Genomic DNA, 22249 nt, shown 5'->3' with positions numbered 1-22249 from the left:
TTGAGACCCGCGCTATTGACAAAAGACGTCAACAGCGCGGCTCTCAGGTGCCAAGTGGACGTCTATGGACGTCTTTTAAAGTGCATTACCCGTGCGCTCCTCTGGGGGGCGCACAACGGGTAACCACTGTCCCAGCGCATCGCCGGGAAGCCAATGCGTGTACCTGCGATCTTCGGGAACACAGCAGGGACATGGTGCTCTTTGTGTAAACACAGAGCTCCACGTGCTGTCAGAGGAGAGGAGACCGATCTGTGTCCCTTGTACATAGGGACACAGCATCGGTCACCTCCCCCAGTCACCCCCTCCCCCCACACACTTGGAACACACCCAGGATACACATTTAACCCCTTCCTCACCCCCTAGTGTTAACCCCTTCCCTGCCAGTCACATTTATACAGTAATTAGTGCATTTTTATAGCACTGATCGCTGTATAAATGTGAATGGTCCCAAATTTGTGTCAAAAGTGTCCGATACGTCCGCCGCAATATCGCAGTCCCAATAAAAAATTTGCAGATCGCCGCCATTACTAGTAAAAAAAAAATTATAATTCTGTCCCCTATTTTGTAGGCGCTATAACTTTTGCGCAAACCAGTCGCTTATTGCGATTTATTTATTTTTTACAAAAATATGTTGAAAAATACGTATCGGCCTTAACTGAGAAATTGGGATATTTATTATAGCAACAAGTAAAAAATATATATTTTTTTTTAAAAATTGTCGCTCTTTTTTTGTTTATAGCGCAAAAAATAAAAGCCCCAGAGGTGATCAAATACCACCAAAATAAAGCTATATTTGTGGGGAAAAAAGGACGTCCATTTTGTTTGGGAGCCACGCCGCACGACCGCGCAAATGTCAGTTAAAGCGACGCAGTGCCGGAAGCTGAAATTTCGCCTGGGCACGAAGGGGGTTTATGTGCCCAGTAAGCAAGTGGTTAAAAAGCTGCTGTGTTGTCTATAAAGGAATAGCTTTAAATTCCATAGCAACGTTGACTATTTGTAATACTTACGCTGCTAGCAATAGTAAATAGATGGGAAAGTATATCATATTTATTTGTTTTAAACTTTTTTTTACATTTCTTCAATTACATCCTGGTTTACAAGGCCGAGTCTTCAGAATGAGAGGAGGGTTCTTCTCAGCTAAGCACACCTTCTTGCCTGCATGCCTGAGCTAAGGGCAGATGGATTACAGGCAGTAACTCAGGAAGTAACTCATGATGGCCACTGCCAGAAATGCTAGGGGATGTGTTTCAAAGTGATTTATTGGCAAAATAAAGCATGGAGACATGGATGAATGGGAGGGGGTTTGCTTTGAATATTCAAAATGAATTAACTTGTTTTTGGTTTGTGATGCTCAGATGCAGTGTGGCTTTACTTTAGTGCTTGTATAATTTGCATGTGAAGCATAGTTGCTTCCTACCCAATAATTTCCGTGCTCCTTGTTATCCCAAACCTTTTTCGATAAAGCTATAGTTCAGAAAAATGAATTCCATCCATTTAAGGCAAAGCTTGCTGGTAAGGTGAGTTCACTGTCTGGTAGATGATTAGTAAGTTACAATTTAGGATGGTCTGTAAAAACAAAAGCTGTCAACTTATTTCCTGAAATATGTAAATCAGTGGGGAAATGGTTTAGAAGTATATTACAATAGTCCAGAATATTTGATCAAACTATTCACCGCACAGGGAGGCATCTATCAGATTTTATTCCCTTTTAGAATTGTATATACAATTCTTTGACATTTTTATTATAAGTGGAGGTTAATTGGTGGAACCTCGAAATATTCTTTTTTAGGGTGATTAAAAGGTGTCGTTGAAATAAAAAAATGACCCAGATATGTTTGGGCTGAATATTTCAGAGAGATCATAACAGATGCCTTACTCCAGGCAACTCAGAATTTTGTTACCCAGACAGTATTGTCACATTACATTAGGTTGCAAAACTCATCCTGCTACTGTGTACTTTTGTGTTCAAGCTTTAGATGCTTCTGCTTAGAAAGAATCCCGGGTGGCAGCACACTGCAAGTCATTCATTCTATCTTGCTTGGCCTGTTCGAAGGGATGCAGCTTATATATTGTGAGGTAAAGAGGGTGCCACATGGAGCTCCAGGGAAAAACGGATGGGTCATTTATTTCAGAATATGGTGGACCCCTGCCCCATGCATGCTGTGTTTTTATTTGATATACAGCAGAGGTCTCTAACTGGTGGTCCTCCAGCTGTTGTGAAACTACAAGTCCCATCATAAACATAGAATATCCAGGCTCAAACTTACCGACCAATCAGCAACCAACCAAATTCCCCTGTCTAACTGGTGCGTTAAAAACAGAGGCTTAGTTGCACACATCTGCAAAAGCATGTGTAAGCTGCAGGCCCCGTCAAGGCGCTCTGTGTAAACTGCAGTCCTAACTGCAACATTGCATTTTATGTCTCCTCAGTGGGAGCACATGACTGCTGATGGATAGATAAGGGGCAGGTGACTGGAGGAGCCCAGCCCTCAATAAAGGGGCAGGAACACACTGCACACTAAGCACATGGAAGCAAAGGTGCTAGTGCATTGCCTGACCACAATGACAAAAATTCAACAAACAATAGTCACTGCCCCTACCTATGAATGGTATAATAAGGAGCGCTGGAATGGGCGTATAAACATACAAAAACATAGAATATCCAGGCTCAAACTTACCGACCAATCAGCAACCAACCAAATTCCCCTGTCTAACTGGTGCGTTAAAAACAGAGGCTTAGTTGCACACATCTGCAAAAGCATGTGTAAGCTGCAGGCCCCGTCAAGGCGCTCTGTGTAAACTGCAGTCCTAACTGCAACATTGCATTTTATGTCTCCTCAGTGGGAGCACATGACTGCTGATGGATAGATAAGGGGCAGGTGACTGGAGGAGCCCAGCCCTCAATAAAGGGGCAGGAACACACTGCACACTAAGCACATGGAAGCAAAGGTGCTAGTGCATTGCCTGACCACAATGACAAAAATTCAACAAACAATAGTCACTGCCCCTACCTATGAATGGTATAATAAGGAGCGCTGGAATGGGCGTATAAACATACAAAAACATAGAATATCCAGGCTCAAACTTACCGACCAATCAGCAACCAACCAAATTCCCCTGTCTAACTGGTGCGTTAAAAACAGAGGCTTAGTTGCACACATCTGCAAATGCATGTGTAAGCTGCAGGCCCCGTCAAGGCGCTCTGTGTAAACTGCAGTCCTAACTGCAACATTGCATTTTATGTCTCCTCAGTGGGAGCACATGACTGCTGATGGCTGATGGCTGATGGCTGATGACTGCTGATTAGTTGCACACATCTGCATGTGTGCAACTAAGCCTCTGTTTTTAACGCACCAGTTAGACAGGGGAATTTGGTTGGTTGCTGATTGGTCGGTAAGTTTGAGCCTGGATATTCTATGTTTTTGTATGTTTATACGCCCATTCCAGCGCTCCTTATTATACCATTCATAGGTAGGGGCAGTGACTATTGTTTGTTGACAAGTCCCATCATGCCTCTGCCTCTGGGAGTCATGCTTGTAAGGGTCAGTCTTGCAATGCTTCGTGGGGCTTTCACAAAAGCTGGAGGGCCGCCAGTTTGAGACCTCTAATATACAGTGTTCTCTTCTATCACTTTCTGGATTCTTATTGAGCCGCCCCCAATATAACTGTTCTCTTTGATAATGACCTATTTATCTGTTCTACATCCTGACCGCTCAATTCAGGGATTTATCTAGCAATAATTCTCCCTTGCTAAATTTGAATATTATTTATTTATATATTATGCTTTGTGCAGCATTGAAATTTACAAACCATGAAGCTTGTTCGCCATTTAAGCTGGATTTTTTATGTTGGTAAAAATATTATAATCTAATAATGTTATCCCCTTTCTTTGTTGATATTCAAATGTATAATTTTTGAGGAATTGTTCATTTGTATTGCGTAGTAAAGCTTAGTATATGTAACCACAAATATATATATATATATATATATATATATATATATATATATATATATATATATATATAATATTATTGATATAGAACAAGTTGTAATTCAAGCAATGTGCACATTCTTGTACATTTTTTAAATACCCTATAGACAGTTCACACTATTGTGTTGCGTAAGACACATTCAGCCTAAAGAAGCAATTTGTGATCAGGAAACACATAGGGCCAGATTCTCGTATAACTGCGGCGGCGTAACGTATCTCCTTTACGTTACACCGCCGCAAGTTTTACGGGCAAGTGCTTGATTCACAAAGCACTTGCCTGTAAACTTGCGGCGGCGTAGCGTAAAGTCCACCGGCGCAAGCCCGCCTAATTCAAATGATCCATGTAGGGGGCGTGGATCATTTAAATTAGGCGCGTTCCCGCACCGATCGTACTGCGCATGCTCCGTCTCGAAATTTCCCGCCGTGCATTGCGCGAAATTACGTCGCAAGTACGTCATTGGTTTCGACGTTAACGTAAATGGCGTCCAGCGCCATTCACGGACGACTTACGCAAACGACATGACATTTTTAAATTGCGACGCGGGAACGACGGCCATACTTAACATTGAGTACGCCACCTAGGGGGCATGTTTATCTTTACGCCGCGTAACTCTTACGGAAACGACGTAAAATCACTACGACGGGCAAGCGTACGTTCGTGAATCGGAGTAACTAGTCACTTGCATATTCTACGCTGACCGCAATGGAAGCGCCACCTAGCGGTCAGCATAGATATTGCACCCTAAGATACAACGGCGCTGGCCGTCGTATCTTAGGCATGTTTAAGTGTATCTCAGTTTGAGATTACACTTAAACATACGACGGCCTTAGATTCGGACTTACGTCGGAGTATCTGCTGATACGCCGGCGTAATTCTATATGAATCTGGCCCATAGATTTTAAGCACTACGTAAAAGCTATAAGATTTGAATCTAATGTGATGAGATTTAATAACATTGATGTGTCTTTTAAATTAATACTAAAATATGCTTTTAATTATTATAAAGCAGTATGCAATGTCGCACAATAGAATCCTCCTCTAAAGTACATTTAAAGAACCACATTTCTCATACCCCATATTGGATGGTTGGTTCTTATACATGGTAAGATAATGAGATGGCACCTCTGCAGGTTTTATATTGAGATGTGATATATAATTAGCAGTAGTGTCATCAACCTGTTATCTGAACTCTCTTATTTTGCTGTTTGGTTGCCTATCAAGTCAATCAGATAGGCGGAGTTGTCACACTGCAACAGGAAGTGCTGTTACAGGCAGGACCTCTAGCTAAGAAACTTTGCAATAGAATAATAAAAAAAAGATTTGCTTAAAGTGATTCTGAAGGCAGAAGATTTTGTTTTTCTTAATGCATTCTATGCATAAAGTGAGTGCGAGGTACTGGGTTTAGTAACACCTTAAATAAGCTTTCAAGCCAATTAAAATTACCCTTTTGTTTAATTAGATCATAATAACACAAACATATGCTGCAGTGCTTGAATACTGCTGTGGCTGTTCCGTGGCACGATAAAACAAAGGCTGCATTGTAGAGAAAGCACTATCTACAAATGTAGAATGCTGTGCACTGGACAATGATAATGTCCATATTACAGTAAACCTTGGCAGGTAATCAGATTCAGGGCTACTGAAATTTGGTGAGTAAAACATTATTTCTGATTAGTTGCCATTTTATTGTACTGTGCACATTGTGGATGCAGTTTCCAGGGTTGAACACTCATATATACATGTAGCATACAGTATATTGCACATAAAGAACATGTATGGAAATCTGTTGCAGGGTCTTTCCCTGTTAGCTTGTTTCTAGGTTGGTATCCTTTCTGCATACATTTAAATAAACAGTTGTGAAATCACTTCTCAGTTACTCTGTATATCCTAATATATGGTAATTATTTCACGGCAATGCATAGTAAATATAAAGACATGTGTAATCATTCCTGGTGCAGAAGTGAAATACCCCTTAGACAATCGTCTAGCCAGATATATTCACCACTGTGTACTAAAGATTGGAGTTTTTCTCTTCACTTATTTAGTTTCAGTACCGGAGCCTTAATGGCTATTGATAAGTGCCCCAGGTCTGCAACTGGACCTTTTTCTCTTCTCCTCTCTCTTCCCCTCTCTCCTCCCTTCTCTCTTCTACCCTCTCTTCCCCTCTCTCCTCCCTTCTCTCTTCTACACTCTCTTCCTCTCTCTCTCTCTTCCCTTCTCTCTTTTCCCCCTCTCTTCCCCTCTCTCTTCTACCCTCTCTTCCTCTCTCTCTTCCCTTCCCTTCTCTCTTCTCCCCACTCTTCCCTTCTCTCTTCCCTTTTCTCTTCACCCCTCTCTTCCCTTCTCTCTTGCCTTCTTTCTTCTCCCCTCTCTTCTCTCTCTTCTCCTTTCCCTTCCCCTATTTCGTCTCCTCTCTGTTCCTATCTCTTCTCCACTCTCCTCTCCTCTCTACTCTCTTTTCCCCTCTCTTCTCCTCTCTCTTCCCCTCTCTCTTCCCCTCTTTCTTATCCTCTCTGTTCTCCTCTCTTCTCCACTCTCCTATTTTTTCCTATCTCCTCTTCTTGAGGCGATTTAGTTCATGTTTGTAGCGCTATACAAGTTACTCATTCATTCATTCATTTAATTATTCATTCCTCTCTTTCCCCCTCTCCCCTCCTCTCTTTTGCCATCTCCTCTTCTGGCTTTTTCACCCACCTCTCCTCTCATTTCTCCTCTCCATCCAGCCCCATGGACAGTAAGGAGTATGTCACTGTGCCCTAACACTCCCGTTTAGCTTTAAATTGCTCAGTCAGTCTTAAAGAGGTTGTAAAGGTTTGCTTTTTATTTTCTAAATAGGTTCCTTTAAGCTAGTGCATTGTTGGTTCACTTACCTTTTCATTCAAATTCCCTTCTAAATGTTTTTTTCTTAGTTTTTTTTGTCTGAATTTCTCACTTCCTGTTCCTCCTCAGTAAGCTGTTCTGGCTGACTAACCCCCAGCCAGAACGGCTCAGATGATGGTGGCAAGCTTACTGAGGAGAAACAAGATGTGTGAAATTCAGACAAAGAAAAAAAACATTTAGAAGGGAAATTGAAGGAAAAGGCAAGCGAACCAACAATGCACTGGCTTAAAGGAACCTATTTAGAAAATAAAAAACAAACTTTTACAACCCCTTTAATGTCAGGTATACTTTTCATATAGATGTTTCTAGGACTCTGAATTTGTTCCACGGACTCTGAAAACTTGTGAGACAACTGCCAAATAACAAAGTTAGAATGTAATATGAGTTGTAATACATTTTTAAATACCGTAGCTGTACCAGCATAAAAGAGTGAATTCTGTCTGCCAAACAGATTTTTGCATCATCCTACAACATTTGTAATTTACAGAAAAAAATGAATATTGCCACGTAAAGAATATACTTGACATATTTATTTATGATGATTAAATATTTCAAGCTTCTTTGCATAATTTTAAACTCATTTTTTGTATGCATTGCATAAAGAGAAGAAACAAGTGGAAATCACTGTTATAAATAAAACAGTCTTACAAAGAATGACCAGAATATAAGTGATTTTGCTTGTAAAGGAATACATTTTGTTTTCATTGTAGGAAAAGTGTCTCTATAGACAGGCATGTAACGTTGGTTATAGGCATGCTAAATGTTTTCATCACATTACTATAGTCTTCCCTGTGATGGTAAGAGGTCAGGGAACGTACCGCTCTTACAGAGCAATTTGCAGCTCTGCATGTAGCAAATTGATAGGAGGACTACAAATGGAATTGGGCAGATGTCCACTCAGCAGCGCTAGAGAGAACAGTGATTTAATGAGCTAGACTGGCCAACAACCAGTCTCCACTTGGCAAGTCATGCTGCTTGTGGAATGATGCGTTTCACCTGAATAACAAATTCTGTAGAACACAGAATTTTCTCTGCATGCTACTAAAGAAATCCTGTCAACTCAATACCTGTTCATCATTAAGCCTTGGAAGCAAAGCTCAAGTTCTACCCATAGCATTCTCAATGTGTAGTGTCTATCAGACGTCCCCTTGTTTCAGTCACGGAGACAGCATTATAAAAAAATGTATATGGTAGTGTCACATGCCAATATTTTTTCAACCTTCGTTCCTGTCCGATGCGGATCTATTCTGAAAAAACAAAACAAAAAAACTTAGCAGTTGTGCCAAGTTTAGAGAGTTACCCACTGACTCCCACACTGAGATGATGTAGCTATCATCAAGTTGCTGTGGATTTTTATGTTGCAATTTTTAATGATCTGTTTTGCAACCACAATATGTGTATTGACGTTATGCAGAAGGACATTAATTAAAAGCTTTTTTATACAGAAACAACATGCTGTCATGCTAATGCTCCTTTCTGGAACTGGCATGCTGTTGATTTGAGATTGGGGTTCTGAAGAGTGAATCAGGAACCGGGCTGCAGCATTCCCAGTCACATGATGCTCATGATACGCCAATCATGGTGACCACAAAGAAAGCTTGTTAGAATTAAAGTGGAAATTTAGTCCAAAAAATCAAGTCTTACTAGATCATGTCAGGTTGGCCTCTTTTGCAGGTATAGCTATTTAAAAATAAGTGCCTATACTGTTTACAATCCAGTAAGATACAGTCTCATCCTGTTCTGCATATTTGCTCTCCATTTTTGGTATTGTGCTGAAAATCACAGCCACTAGGGGCCCATCTGCAGACAGCCTAAACATTTACTACTGCTCTGTGCTCTTGGCTTCAGCAAAATGACAGCCTCCAGCAAGAAGAAACAGGGGCAATTCTGGAGGCAATTTATAGCACACACTGCTTTTGGTAGCATAATTGGAATGTATGTTCCTTTCTAAAGAACGTTATTTTTTTCATCAGGTTGTTATGGGTAAAGGTCAGCTTTAATGCCCCGTACACACGATCGGAAATTCCGACAACAAATGTCCGATGTGAGCTTTTGAACGGAAATTCCGACTGTGTGTAAGCTCCATCTGACTTTTTCTGTCGGAATTTCCGCCGACAAAAGATTAGGGGCCAGATTCACAAAAGAGATACGACGGCGTATCTCCTGTTCTGTTTGAACCAAGCAAGGATTGCTGTAGAGGCTGCAATCAGCAAGATGTACCATAATTCGGTACAGCTGAAAAACAAGATCACAATATCACAGAAACTGCTTATTGCTCAGATCTTACCACCCTTGGAAAATAGTCAGTTTCTGTAAATTACAGAGCTCCCTCTGGTTACAAAAGCCGGCGTTTCTGCAAGTTCCTCCAGCAGTAGGATAGGAAGTGCACCTTCAATTCAGGTCCTCGGCATACAGGAACCAGAGGGTTGAGTTCCAGGGTTTTGGTTCCAGGGTGAATGAATGCCTTTGTAATGCCTTTTAATGCCTTTGTAAAGAGGCCAGTAGATGGCAGTGTAAATAGGCAATGAGAAGTCAGCATGCAGTTTCAAATCCTTGCTGTGTATCTCAAGATAATGTCCATGCAGTGATGTATGCTGGAGTATAAATAAATTCTCAAGTTGGGAGAGAGGGCCCCCAGTAGAAATATAATCAGGTGGCTGGAATGATGGTCAGTCCTGCTTCATCGCTGATAAGCGTAATGCTTACATGTTTTGATCCTAACAGATCTTCATCGGATGCCAGCACTGGACCACCAGGGAGTGCCCCCCAGTGCTCAATAGAGCAAAAATAGGCACAAAAAAAACAATAATTTTTTTTAACACAATCAATGCCAATCAGTGCCACCCCTCAGTGTCCATCAGTGCCACCCAGTGTCCATCAGTGCCACTACTTAGTGACCATCTATGCCCAGTGCCTACCCATCAGTGCCCGTCTGTGCCACCCATAAGTACCCATCAGTGCCACCCATAAGTACCCATAAGTACCCATAAGTACCCATCAGTGCCACCCATAAGTTAGAATGTAATATGAGTTGTAATACATTTTTAAATACCGTAGCTGTACCAGCATAAAAGAGTGAATTCTGTCTGCCAAACAGATTTTTGCATCATCCTACAACATTTGTAATTTACAGAAAAAAATGAATATTGCCACGTAAAGAATATACTTGACATATTTATTTATGATGATTAAATATTTCAAGCTTCTTTGCATAATTTTAAACTCATTTTTTGTATGCATTGCATAAAGAGAAGAAACAAGTGGAAATCACTGTTATAAATAAAACAGTCTTACAAAGAATGACCATCAGTGCCGCCTATGAGTGCCCATCAATGCCACCTATGAGTGCCCATCAGTGCAGCATACCAGCGCCGCCTATCAGTGCCCATTAGTGCTGCCTATCGGTGCCCATCAGTGCCACCTCATCGGTGCCCATCAGTGCCACCTCATCGGTGCCTATCAGTGCCCCCATATCAGTGCCCATAATTGAAGAAGAAAACTTACTTATTTACAAAAAAAATTAACAGAAAAAAATAAAAACTTTATTTTTTTCAAAAATGTCAGTCTTTTTTTAGTTGTTGCACAAAAAATAAAAATTGCAGAGGTGATCAAATACCACCAAAAGAAAGCTCTATTTGTGGGAACAAAATGATAAAAATTTCATTTGGGTACAGTGTAGCATGACCACGCAATTGTCATTCAAATTGCGACAGCGCTGAAAGCTGAAAATTGGCTTGGGCAGGAAGGTGCGTAAGTGGCTGGTATGGAAGTGGTTAAACGGAATTCCGTCGGAAAAATCATCCAAGGTTTTTCCGACGGAAAATCCGATCGTGTGTACGTGGCATTTAAAGCATTCATAATACATGCTACAATTATTTCCTTCTTAGTTTCAGCTGTGAAAAAAAAGAATAGACAGTGTCATGTATAGAGTGGATCCTCTGTTTTACTTACAGCTGATAGAAGGCTATTGCCGTCTCCAAGGTACAGACTCTATAAGTGCCTGATCTTAATCAGACCCATCCAACTGGGGAGATAAGGCCAACTAACTAATAGAGTGCAGTCCCTGGGGTTCCTTGGCCAGTGACAAATGACAGTTCAGACAGGATCATGTAAAGTAAAAATGATATGCATGATCAGGTCATGGCAGACAGCAAACAGTTATAGTTGAAGACTCAGACAAAGGGTCAGGGCAAGCAGAGAGCAGAAACCAGAGACCAAATCACATTTTAATGGTCCTAATCCCATAGATATTGTCTTCTATTTTACCTCTGATCAGCTGGCAACCTGCTATATAGTCTATGTTCCAGTGGCTCGAGTGCTCCTCAATGAGCTGGTGAGCTTAAGGCCGCGTACACACAGTCGGTCCATCCAATGAGAATGGTCCGACGGACCGTTTTCATCGGTTCACTGCTGAAGTGGCCTGATGGTCTGATGTGCATACACACCATCAGTTCAAAAACCGATCAGGTCAGAACGTGGTGACGTAAAGCACACGACGTGCTGAAAAAAACTAAGTTCAATACTTCCAAGCATGCGTCGACTTGATTCTGAGCATGCGCGGGTTTTGAACCGATGCTTTTGTGTACTAACCATCGGTTTGGACCTATCGGGCAGCGGTCTATCGCTTCGATTTTAAAGCAAGTTCTAAAATTTTTGACCGAAGGACAACAGACCGATGAGCCATACACACGGTCGGTTTGGACCGATGAAACTGGACTTCAGGCCATTTTCACCGGTTTGGACCGACCGTGTGTACGCGGCCTAAGGGTACTTTCATGTAAGGTAGTACATGGACTGGACTGGAGACCAGTGGAGAAGGTGCATGGCTGTGCTGAGGGGGTTTCTATTAAATGCAGGGGGGGGGGGTCTAGGGCACGTTTACTGTAAATATAAAGCTGTTGTTTAACCATTTGTTTGCCAAGCCTCGATTACCATTAGGGTTAGTGAGTTTAAGTTTTTAACTTTAGTATTTTAGTTGACAAAGCTCTAATTATTTACAGTAGCATATGATTTTATAGGATTTTTGGTTAATTAGCTTTTTAATTAATTAGATTTGGTTAATATGTTCATCTGCTTCTTGATTAATTAGTTTAATGTATTTACCTGTAATAACTATCTATGCTTTCACTAATCATTACCAAAATTATTCTCAGTTGATTTAATTAATTTATTTTGTAGTTTCAGTGCCAGATGGGCTTTGTTTGACAGTTTTTGGTGCAGGGAGTAATACCCCACCCTGGGGGCCCCCAAACTCTAACACTCTTGTAACCCTAATCCTTACACTAACCCTATTTGTATCCATAAACCTAACACTAATCCTCCCTGTAGCCCTGAACCTAACTTTAACCATCCCCTTAACCCTAAACTTCACACCAACCCTGTTTGTAACTCTAAACCTCACACTAATTTCCCTGTAACCCTAAGCCTTACACTAACTCCCCATCATTGGTTGAACCTCATTTAAATTCATTGGTTGAACTAGATGGACTTTTTTCAACCAGACTAGCACATCAAAGCTATAACACAAAGCCATCACATTAGCCCTCCGTGAAGTAGCCCCTTGTTTGCATACTCCCCTCTACTGCGCCCCCTTTAATTTGTGGTGAAGACAAACTTTCCTGTACCAGTAAATACTGTATATTATTAATTTGTTATATTAAGTATTTATTATAGTTGATTAAATTATTAATTGCGTCAATTAAATTACTAATTATCTGGTTATTGACTGTTTAACTTAACCAACTAAAAATGTCTTAGGAATATTGGTTTTATATTTATTGAGCTTATAATGAATTCATTTAACTACCGGTAGTTGTATAATACAATTTTTAGGTTACCTACTGTATGCTATTGTTATTAATTGATTAGGCTTCTGTGGTATTAAAGCGAGGTGGGTGTTGGGTCCACATTCATAAGACTTTATAAAAAAAAATACTGCTAAGTGTGACACTTATTTTCTTTATTTGTTTATTGTATTTAAAATGAGAAAAAAGAGAAAATTGCTAGTTTTACTCAGCCTATAGCGTTAGAACGGTACAAGTTGAACTTGATGACTTTGGTATTTTTCATATTTACTGAGTACATACATTATTATGTTCATGTACTTGTTTCTGTTTCTCCATATTGATTTTAAATATAAAAGTAAAATTTTTTGTCAAGTTGCACTAAGTCTCCGCTTTCCTGTTTGGTTTGTTGTAGGAAGATGAATTAAAAGATGCTTTACAAGACAAGAGTCGCTTAAGTCTTCAGTATGTCACCCTATCCCAAAGGGCCTTGCAATATGACCAGGTAATTATCACTTTGGTTATAGTATACAGTTTTTTTTTTCCTTGAGTAGTGTAGAAAATAAACCTAAAGTCACTGAATCAAACCGTTTGAGCTAGAAATTGGATAATTTCCTCATCAGTAAATTAAACAACATATACCACATTTATAGGGTGTATGCATTCACTTTTGCTGAAAATATTGTGTTCTCCATTCTAATATTGAGGAGGTAAATTTAATTGTAAGATTATGGATGTTGTATGGAGTACAACATTTATGCAATCTCTTGGGTATACTAAACTGTGTTTTTATGTGCTAGTTTCAAATTGCCCACAACTAGCTTTTTGTATAATTGTTACATATTCACTCTTAGGTCTTTTTTTTTTTTTTTGAAAAATAGATATTTTACTTTCATAAAATGTGATAGTGCAAACATACTGTAGTAGCTCCTGTCATTTTGAGCCATGATAGGTTCTTTCTCGAGCTAGGAGCAACTGTTACAATCAAAGCAATTACACATTATTTATAAACTCTCCTTTCCTATATTATCACCATAAGAAGTAGTTCTGAAATAGCCAATCAGAGAGGGAACAGCCAACCAACGTCATTAAGGGGGATAAGATTTATCACCCATGTAGCGGACGTCATTTGACATTCAGAATTATTTTACATGCAATTTGAATTACGTGGTTTATTGTGTTTGGTGTCCATGTTTTTTATATGTTAGTGAGACAACCAGAGAGCTTCTTTCTTTATCAGACGCTTGCTTTTATTTTAAAATTTGCATTGATAGGAAAGTCTGTTGATAAATCTTTGCTTTGGACCTTCTCTGTCGCCTTCATTCAATGACATGAAGCGGGATTGAGATCACTGGGGAGCGGGGATAAATGGAGATTCCAGCAGGTGCAGAATAACACTATTTATCAGAATAAAGCAAAGCAAAAGAATTTGCAGCTGCATGGGTGGGAAAAGAAGGGGGAGTGTTGAAATCTATCACTGAGATTTATAAGAAGTCAGTGAATGGATGAACCTGCCAGCATACACCCAGAAAATGTATATCTGTTTTGATTGGATTTACTTCCTAAATATTGACATTGAAATAAAATTATGCAGGCACTGGAAAGTTTCATCCAGACAGGCATTCTCCTTTAAGGTGTTTTTCTGAAGCATAACACTGAAAATGCTGGCTCCTGGCAATTTCAGTGCGTCCCCTTGTTGATTCAGATTAGCTAGTAGTTGATGTCAGCTCTGCATAGCTTGTTCCACCTTGCACAGATGCTTGGTTGGATTGTTCTCTGCCCGAGGATCCTGCTGCATTAGGCGGAATTTTCTGTTTAGTTGCTGGAACTGTTTCAGAACTTTTCCAGCTATGTGGCACAAAGCTTTATCTTGCTGAAAAAAGCTATTCACAGAGGGGTTATGTTTCTGGCATTAAGAGATAGATTTAAGTGGCAATAAGGTTCAACATTTTGGTGGGTTTTAAATGTTGTGTTTATATTTAGTGTTAGGCTAAAACATCAGTAAAACTATGATGAATTATATTACTAAAGAATTATATACAAAGTAGGCTGCTGTTGATGATCCGTCTTTCTAAAATTACTAGTTAAATGGATTCCATATTAATCCAATGGTTTTAAAAGGTTTTAAAGCCATTGCCAAACACAATACAGTCTGCACAGAGCAGCCCTGATCCTCCTCTTCTGGGGTCCCTCGCTGGTGCTCCTGACTCCTCCCCCCTGACAAGTGCTTCTATAGCAAACTGCTTTTTCTCGGGGACCTTGTATGTACTTTCTCCTGAGCAGCTGTGTGTTTCTAGCCCCACCCCCTGCTCCCTCTTCGCTGGCTGTGATTGATAGCAGCAGGAGCCAATGGCTCCCATTGCTGCCTCTCTGTCCAATGAGGAGAGAGAGAGCAGAGAAAGTCTTTGCTCTCATGCACATCGTTGGATCAAGATTGGGCTCAGGTCTATATTGGGGGAAGGCTGCATATAATATTTTATTTTTTCCCTTAATGCATAGAATGCATTAAGGGAAAAAACCTTGTATCCTTAGAATCCCCTTAATCGTGTATAGGGGCCCATTTAGAAAGCACTGCTGCTTTTCTTTTAAAACCTCTGGTACATTTATAAGGCACTGTTGTGTGCTATTTAAAGTGGAGTTCCACGCCGAAATGGAACTTCTACTTTTTGTGTAATACAGGTACTTGCTCCCACTTCCTGACATAGATCACCGCGGTAATCACTGTGACCTATGCCACTTCCTGCTGCTGTCAATCAAATCATATGATGAGGAAAAAGGGGGCAGGGCAGGGTGAAGCCCCACTGTCTGTGTCTAAGACACAGGCGGCAGGGGCTCTGAAGCAGGCTCGCACGAGTACCCCCTAGTAAGATGCTTGTTGGGGGGTACTCCGAAGGCAGGAAGAGCCAGGTGTGCTGGTGGGGGACCCCAGAAAAGGAGGATCGGGGTTGCTCTGTGCAAAACTATTGCACAGACCCGGAAAATATGACATGTTTGTAAAGAAAAAAATAATTAAGGTTTAGAATTGCTTTAAATCATTGTAAATTATTTTGCGTAATCAGCAAAAATGGCAACGTTCATTTCTATTTCTTGTACCACACCCTAAAAAAAGGTAGATTGAAAAGAATCAAACCCAAATACGATCGCCATCTTCCTCATCATGCTGGATTCTGAGAGTGTTGGTTTTATAATTGTGGTAATGGAAGTTCAAGTAAAGAACATGTACATACTGTATATGCATTAAAACACTGGTTATTGACCTTTATTATCTTTTCAGAGATAATAACTTGGTCTAATATTTTTGGATGGACATGACTTTGTTTAATACTCTGTGTCTGGGATTCTAATGTTTTTTTTCTTTCGGGAGTATGGATATTTTATTGCAGGGAGTTTTGACTATGGTCACGGTGCCTTGGGTAGTTTTTTTTTTCAAAAAGTGAATATATGTTGTATGTACTATTCATCAAGTTTAATAAAGAATAAGTATTTTCACTAATAGGTTTTGGCCCTCCATAGTTCGTTACATGTTAGCCAAAAATAAAATATGACAAGGGGTTCTAACCCTGTAGATTAGACGTGAAATACTTTTAAGCTGAGTATGTTTGCAAAATAATGAACATTTAAGATAAACATATTTTAAAAAGTGATTTAAAGCAGAATTATACCCACCTGTTCTTCAGCATTGTGATCCCTCAGAGCTTTACGCTGGCCACTGACATATCCAGCCTGACGGCTTCTCAGTATTAATCCCAAGTCATTATAATTGGCTGGCCCAGGATGATGTCGCTCCCATGCATGTGCAGGATTTTAGTTATTCAGCAATGCTAGACATCTACACAATCTACAGAGCGGACAGTCATATAACGGAAGTTTAATGCAGAAGATCGTCTGCAATGCGGTCCGCACCAGTTGACGTCACTTTGCTAGCTCCAATCCAATGTGTTTCCTCTTAGGCCCCATACACACCATAGAATCCATCCGCAGATAAATCCCAGCAAATGGGTTTCAGCGGATAGATCCTATGGTGTGTACACGCCAGCGGATCTTTTTCCGCGGATATATCTCCCCTGGGATGGATTCCAGCAGATCGAATATTTGCTGACATGCACAACATATCCATCTGCTGGAGTCCATCCTAACGGATGGATCCGCTGGTCTGTATAGACTCACCGGATCCATCCGTCCGAAGGGATCCCCCGCATGCGTCGCAATGATTCAACGCATGCGTGGAATTCCTTATATGACAGCGTCGCGCACGTCGCCGCGTCATAATCGCGGCGACGGCGCGACACGTCATCGCCAGAGGATTTCGGTGCGGATTTCAATGCGATGGTGAGTACACTCCATCGTATTAAAATCTGCTGAAATCCTCGAGAGGATTTATCCGCGGAAACGGTCCGCTGGACCGTATCCGCAGGTAAATCCTCCCGTGTGTATGGGGCCTCAGAAGGCATCGACTGGGATGAGCCTTCATCTGTAGTTTGTTGTATTTGCATGTGGGAAAGTTGGAGCATCATCTTTTCACTGGACACATTAAATTGTGGAGCACTGGACTATTTATGAACTTTTTGCACCATTTATTATTTGTCATTTTTTTGTGAACAGATCGTGGCTACTTATCCAAAATGTTTTTTTTCATGTAATTCACTTGATACCCCATTCTAGGCAACAAGAGTTTCACTTATCTAGTGACACTTTGCCATTTGAGCATTCACTATTGTTTGATTTTGCTTATTGCGCATTGTTTATTGCATCTGTTACCTAATAACTTTAAGAAAAATATCTCAGTCAAAAACAGCGCATCTTATTTATTTTACAATAGTTTATAAGGGCATATCAGTCCAGGAAGATAGGTTAAACTTATGAATCAACAAAGTACAATATCATAGAAAAAAAAGAATGTCAAATAGTGCTCTTTTTTTTGTGTGTGATGGTTGATCAATCACCCTGCTGGGTGTATAAGTGTAACAAAATGCAGACAATACAAAATTGCATGGACTGCAGTATCGAGTCAAAAATAACACATTTCCATCAGACAAACAAAACTCTGCCTGTGCTGTGCAAATGTAAAAGTTATTTAAAGAAGGTGAAATGTCTGTTATCTGAGTATGATAAGTTATCACTTGCTCCCTCCAACAAAGGGCAACACTGCTTTAGTACTTTTCAAAAGCTATCTTTCATACAGTATATTGCTTAGTGTACATTTGTGTTTCCTGTGCCGGAACAGAATATAAATCATCTACTTTATACTCTGCAGTGCTCCTACTTTTCTTTTTACTGCAGAGATTACTGTGATCTAAAGCTGGCAGACTAGACACTTCCTAGGTGGAAATGGGTTTGAAGTTGTTTCATATCAGCTTAAACTTAATCTTCTTCTGTTTTTACCATGCTCTAGTTCCACTTCTCTTATCTCCTTCTACTTTCTTGATTATAATCATTCACCTTAACAGAAAACTAAGCCCTCATTTTGTTAAACTGTGCTACAGCTACTGTTACTGTACTATGAGAGATGCTGGCAAAAAGTCTTTAAACCTTAAAAATGGGGTAAAAATTAAATTTTAGTTGGCATAGATTTATGATAATTTTGTACACAATTACTGGACCAGTAGCTTTTAAAAGGGGTTGTAAAGGAAAAAAAATGTTTTCCCTAAATAGCTTCCTTTTACCTTAGTGCAGTCCTCCTTCACTTACCTCATCCTTCAATTTTGCTTTTAAATATCCTTATTTATTCTGAAATGCTCACTTCCTGTTCTTCTGTCTGTAACTCACCACCGTAATGTGAGGCTTTCTCCCTGGTGTGGTGAAAGCCTCTTGAGGGGGGAGGGGGCGAGCAGGAGTGTCAGGACACCCACTAACACACAGCTCCTTTCTCTATCTGCAAAGTAGAGAATGTTCTGACTTGCCTGCTCGCTCCCTCCCCCCTCAAGAGGCTTTCTCCACACCAGGAAGAAAGCCTTGCATTACTGTGTGGAGTTACAGACAGAAGAACAGGAAGTGAGTATTTCTCAGAATAAATAGGAACATTTAAAAGCAAAATTGAAGGATGAGGTAAGTGAAGGAGGACTGCACTAAGGTAAAGGAAGCTATTTAGGGAAAACATTTTTTTTCCTTTACAACCCCTTTAAGTGTATGTGAAACAAGGCGACATCACCCATAGGCTCCCATGGCCCATCCATTGTTTGCTCTCCCTCCTCTCCTCTGCCGCCGCCGCTGGTTGACACGGGAAGCCAAACCATGTGACAGGACCAGAACCGGTTGATAATAGGTAAGTATACAGATCTTTCTTACACAACTTGGTCAGTATAGGTGTTAGGAGGGGGGAGAGGACATTTTTCATGCTAATTGGAATTCCACTTAAAATTTCAATTAATTCAATTCAATTTAAATTCAACCATTTAGCTACATGATGCAATTTGGTTTAAAACCCATTCAGTTTTTAAATAGAAATGCATGGCAAAACGTGTGTTTAAATGTTGGAGTAACATACTCTTTAAACTATACACACAAAAAATCAATAGTACCTCCCCTCCCCCACCTTAAACATAAACCAGTGCACTTACCTACATCCATGCTGCCTCTTCTTTTTTTGATCCTCTTAATGGTACAACCATTTTGAAATTATGTTTGTAATATAGTCCTATCTATTGGGCAAGAGCGAGATGGAGTGTATGGCATTTACCCTGAAGCACTGATGTCATTACCTTCCCAGGGAACATCAGAGTGGCCAGGGCTATGTCATCAGTGCCTTCAGTGCCTTCAGAATATACTGTTATCTCAGTGCAGCACTGTCTTATGATATGTGATCAAAAATGCTCAAAATGTTAAATATAAGTGAATGGTGCTGCACTGTCGTGAAATTAAAGTGTAAAAACTAAAACATAAATTAAGCAATAATAAAACTATACATAAAGTGGCAATATAGCTCTGACATCAGATACATTAGGCTTCTAAAGTGCAATAATAAATAAAAAATGTCCAATGCATGTATTGAAAAAACACAAATTCAAAACAGTGCTCAAGGTAGATGCATGAAGTGAACTGGATGACGGGAGCAACGTCAAACTTCCCTTTCCACCCAACGGCCTTAAAGGGACATCTTTGGCTCCATTCGGCTCCAGCACCCCCCACCTCAGGCCAAACGCGGTACTGCACACCGATTTGGCTTGAATCCTGCTCGTATTGCGAGACAACACTCGCAAACTGAAATGCAAGTAAAATTTGAAAAATATATACATAAAACTATTTTTTCAGAAATGAAAAACTGATAATTGGCATGTGCGTATGTATTCACCTTTTTGTTATGAAGCCCAAAAAAAGCTCTGGTGCAACCAATTATGTTCAAAAGTCACATAATTAGTGAAATGATGTCCACCTGTGTGCAATCTAAGTGTCACGTGATCTGTCATTACATATACACACCTTTTTAAAAGGCCCCAGAGGCTGCAACACCTAAGCAAGAGGCATCACTAACCAAACACTGCCATGAAGACCAAAGAACTCTCCAAACATGTAAGGGACAATGTTGCTGAGAAGTACAAGTCAGGGTTAGGTTATAAAAAAAAATCCAAATCTTTGATAATCCCTAGGAGCACCATCAAATCTATCATAACCAAATGGAAAGAACATGGCACAACAGCATACCTGCCAAGAGACGGCCGCACACCAAAACTCACCGACCAGGCAAGGAGGGCATTAATCAGAGAGGCAGCACAGAGACCTAAGGTAACCCTGGAGGAGCTGCAGAGTTCCACAGCAGAGACTGGAGTATCTGTACATAGGACAACACTAAGCTGTACACTCCATAGAGTTGGGCTTTATGGCAGAGTGGCCAGAAGAAAGTCATTACTTTCATCAAAAAACAAAATGGCACGTTTTGAGTTTACAAAAAGGCATGTGGAGACTCCCAAAATGTATGGACGAATGAGCTCTGGTCTGATAAAGGCTATAATGGAATTTTTTGGCCATCAAAGAAAATGCTATGTATTTCGCAAACTCAACACATCACATCACCCAAAGAACACCCTACCCGTCCTGTCCCGACTGTTGTTTTTCAGCAGTCGGGACTGGGAAACTGGTCAGAGTTAAAGAAAAGATGGATGGTGCTAAATACAGGGATATTCTTGAGCAAATCCTGTACCACTCTGTGTGTGATTTGAGGCTAGGACCGAGGTTCACCTTCCAGCAAGACAATGACCCCAAACACACTGCTAAAGCAACACTTGAGATTGGCCATGGCAACCAAAAGTGGTTTCAGACCAGCTAGAAAACAGTGATAGTAAATTAGTACACTTGCAGAATTGAGCGATAGTGAATCGTGAGGAGGGTCATTTTATTATTATTGTATTTTTGTTTTTTTAATTATTTATAGTTATTTATTTTATTATAATTTATCATTTCTTTTTTAAACTTTATCATACCCGGGATGTCTACTAGACTCTTGTTTGGACAGATTTAAGTGCGTTATTACTAAGAACTGCAAGCCTACAATATAAAACGCCAAATTTCTATGCAAAACAATGTACCCCTTTCAGACGCAAAAATCTGACATAATCATACCGCCAGGGTGGGTAAACATCATTAAAATCACTGCTCCTCAAAAAACAATAGTTTAAAAAAAAGTTTGATACATTACTTGCATATAAGCCTTTAAAATGGGCTCTTTTGATTTTTTCCTTTTCGGCTCCCATAGACTGGTTCACCCTTCAAGTTAGAATGACCCATCCCTACTTGGCAACTTCTTGTCCCATCTCAGGCCCTTATCACTGTTGTTTCTATCCCCCCAGCAGAAATCTTAGCAGTCTTTTGTTGACTGTAGCTGCAGTATGGACACAGAGAACTATTTAACAACTGCTAGACATCAAAAATTTTGGGCACTGTAGGGTTAAATACATAACAAATAGCAAAGATAAAATTCACTTTGCAAGTAAACATGCTTTGAGTTCCTTTGCCCAGCAATTGTCAAATGTCTCCATGACTTTATACTGCAACTACTATCACCTTTTTTTTTTAGCCAGAAAAGCCTCTTCTCTGCCTTCTTTATTTAGTTTCACATGTTAACCTTCTCTGACTTAGTGGGTAAGCCTTGCCAACTACGACTAAACCTCGCCAAGCCCCAGAGCACTATGGGTTAACTAAAGAATCAGCACAGCAGTAACAGCCTGCCTAAAATATACAATATATTTGTATTTCATATTTACTTGATACAAATATACAAAAAATATTGTAAAAATATTATTCTTTATTCCTGACTAAAATATATAAGGGAAATATGTACAAAACCACTGCACTTTCCCTTTTATTTAGCACCAGCAAAAGTACACAAATACAGAAATGTTTCAAACATTTAAAAAAAAAAAAAGATTTTCCTAGTTCCAGGTTATAATAGCATTGTTTTTTGTTTTTTTTCATAAAAAGACTTGTTAGTACTGTGTCTGTCTAAAAAAAAAAAAAGGATTAACAATTTTTGGATCAATATATTTTGTGCTTATAACAAATTCTAACATAATGAACTACTGTCAGTGAGTGGACAAAGTAAAAATAAATACCCATTTGAGCATTGTAAGACCACAAAGCAGTAAATATACCTCTGAAATTTCC

At 39.9% G+C, this 22249-nt stretch overlaps 1 protein-coding gene across 15 annotated transcripts in view; it reads left to right on the top strand.

Moving 5' to 3' along the window:
* The window catches only part of RIMBP2 (RIMS binding protein 2), a 758298-nt gene that overhangs the window by 376944 nt on the left and 359105 nt on the right, over positions 1 to 22249 (top strand). For all 15 annotated transcript variants that reach the window (XM_040347437.1, XM_040347489.1, XM_040347429.1 and 12 more), the window contains one exon: positions 13071 to 13160. In XM_040347437.1, coding sequence (XP_040203371.1) covers positions 13071 to 13160 — 90 coding nt within the window. The remainder of the gene's footprint in view (positions 1 to 13070; positions 13161 to 22249) is intronic.

The sequence above is a fragment of the Rana temporaria genome, chromosome 1 (assembly GCF_905171775.1).
Source record: "Rana temporaria chromosome 1, aRanTem1.1, whole genome shotgun sequence".
NCBI classification, from domain to species: Eukaryota; Metazoa; Chordata; class Amphibia; order Anura; family Ranidae; genus Rana; species Rana temporaria.
The sequence above is the reverse complement of the archived record's forward strand: the minus strand, read 5'-3'. Positions and strand labels throughout refer to the sequence as shown.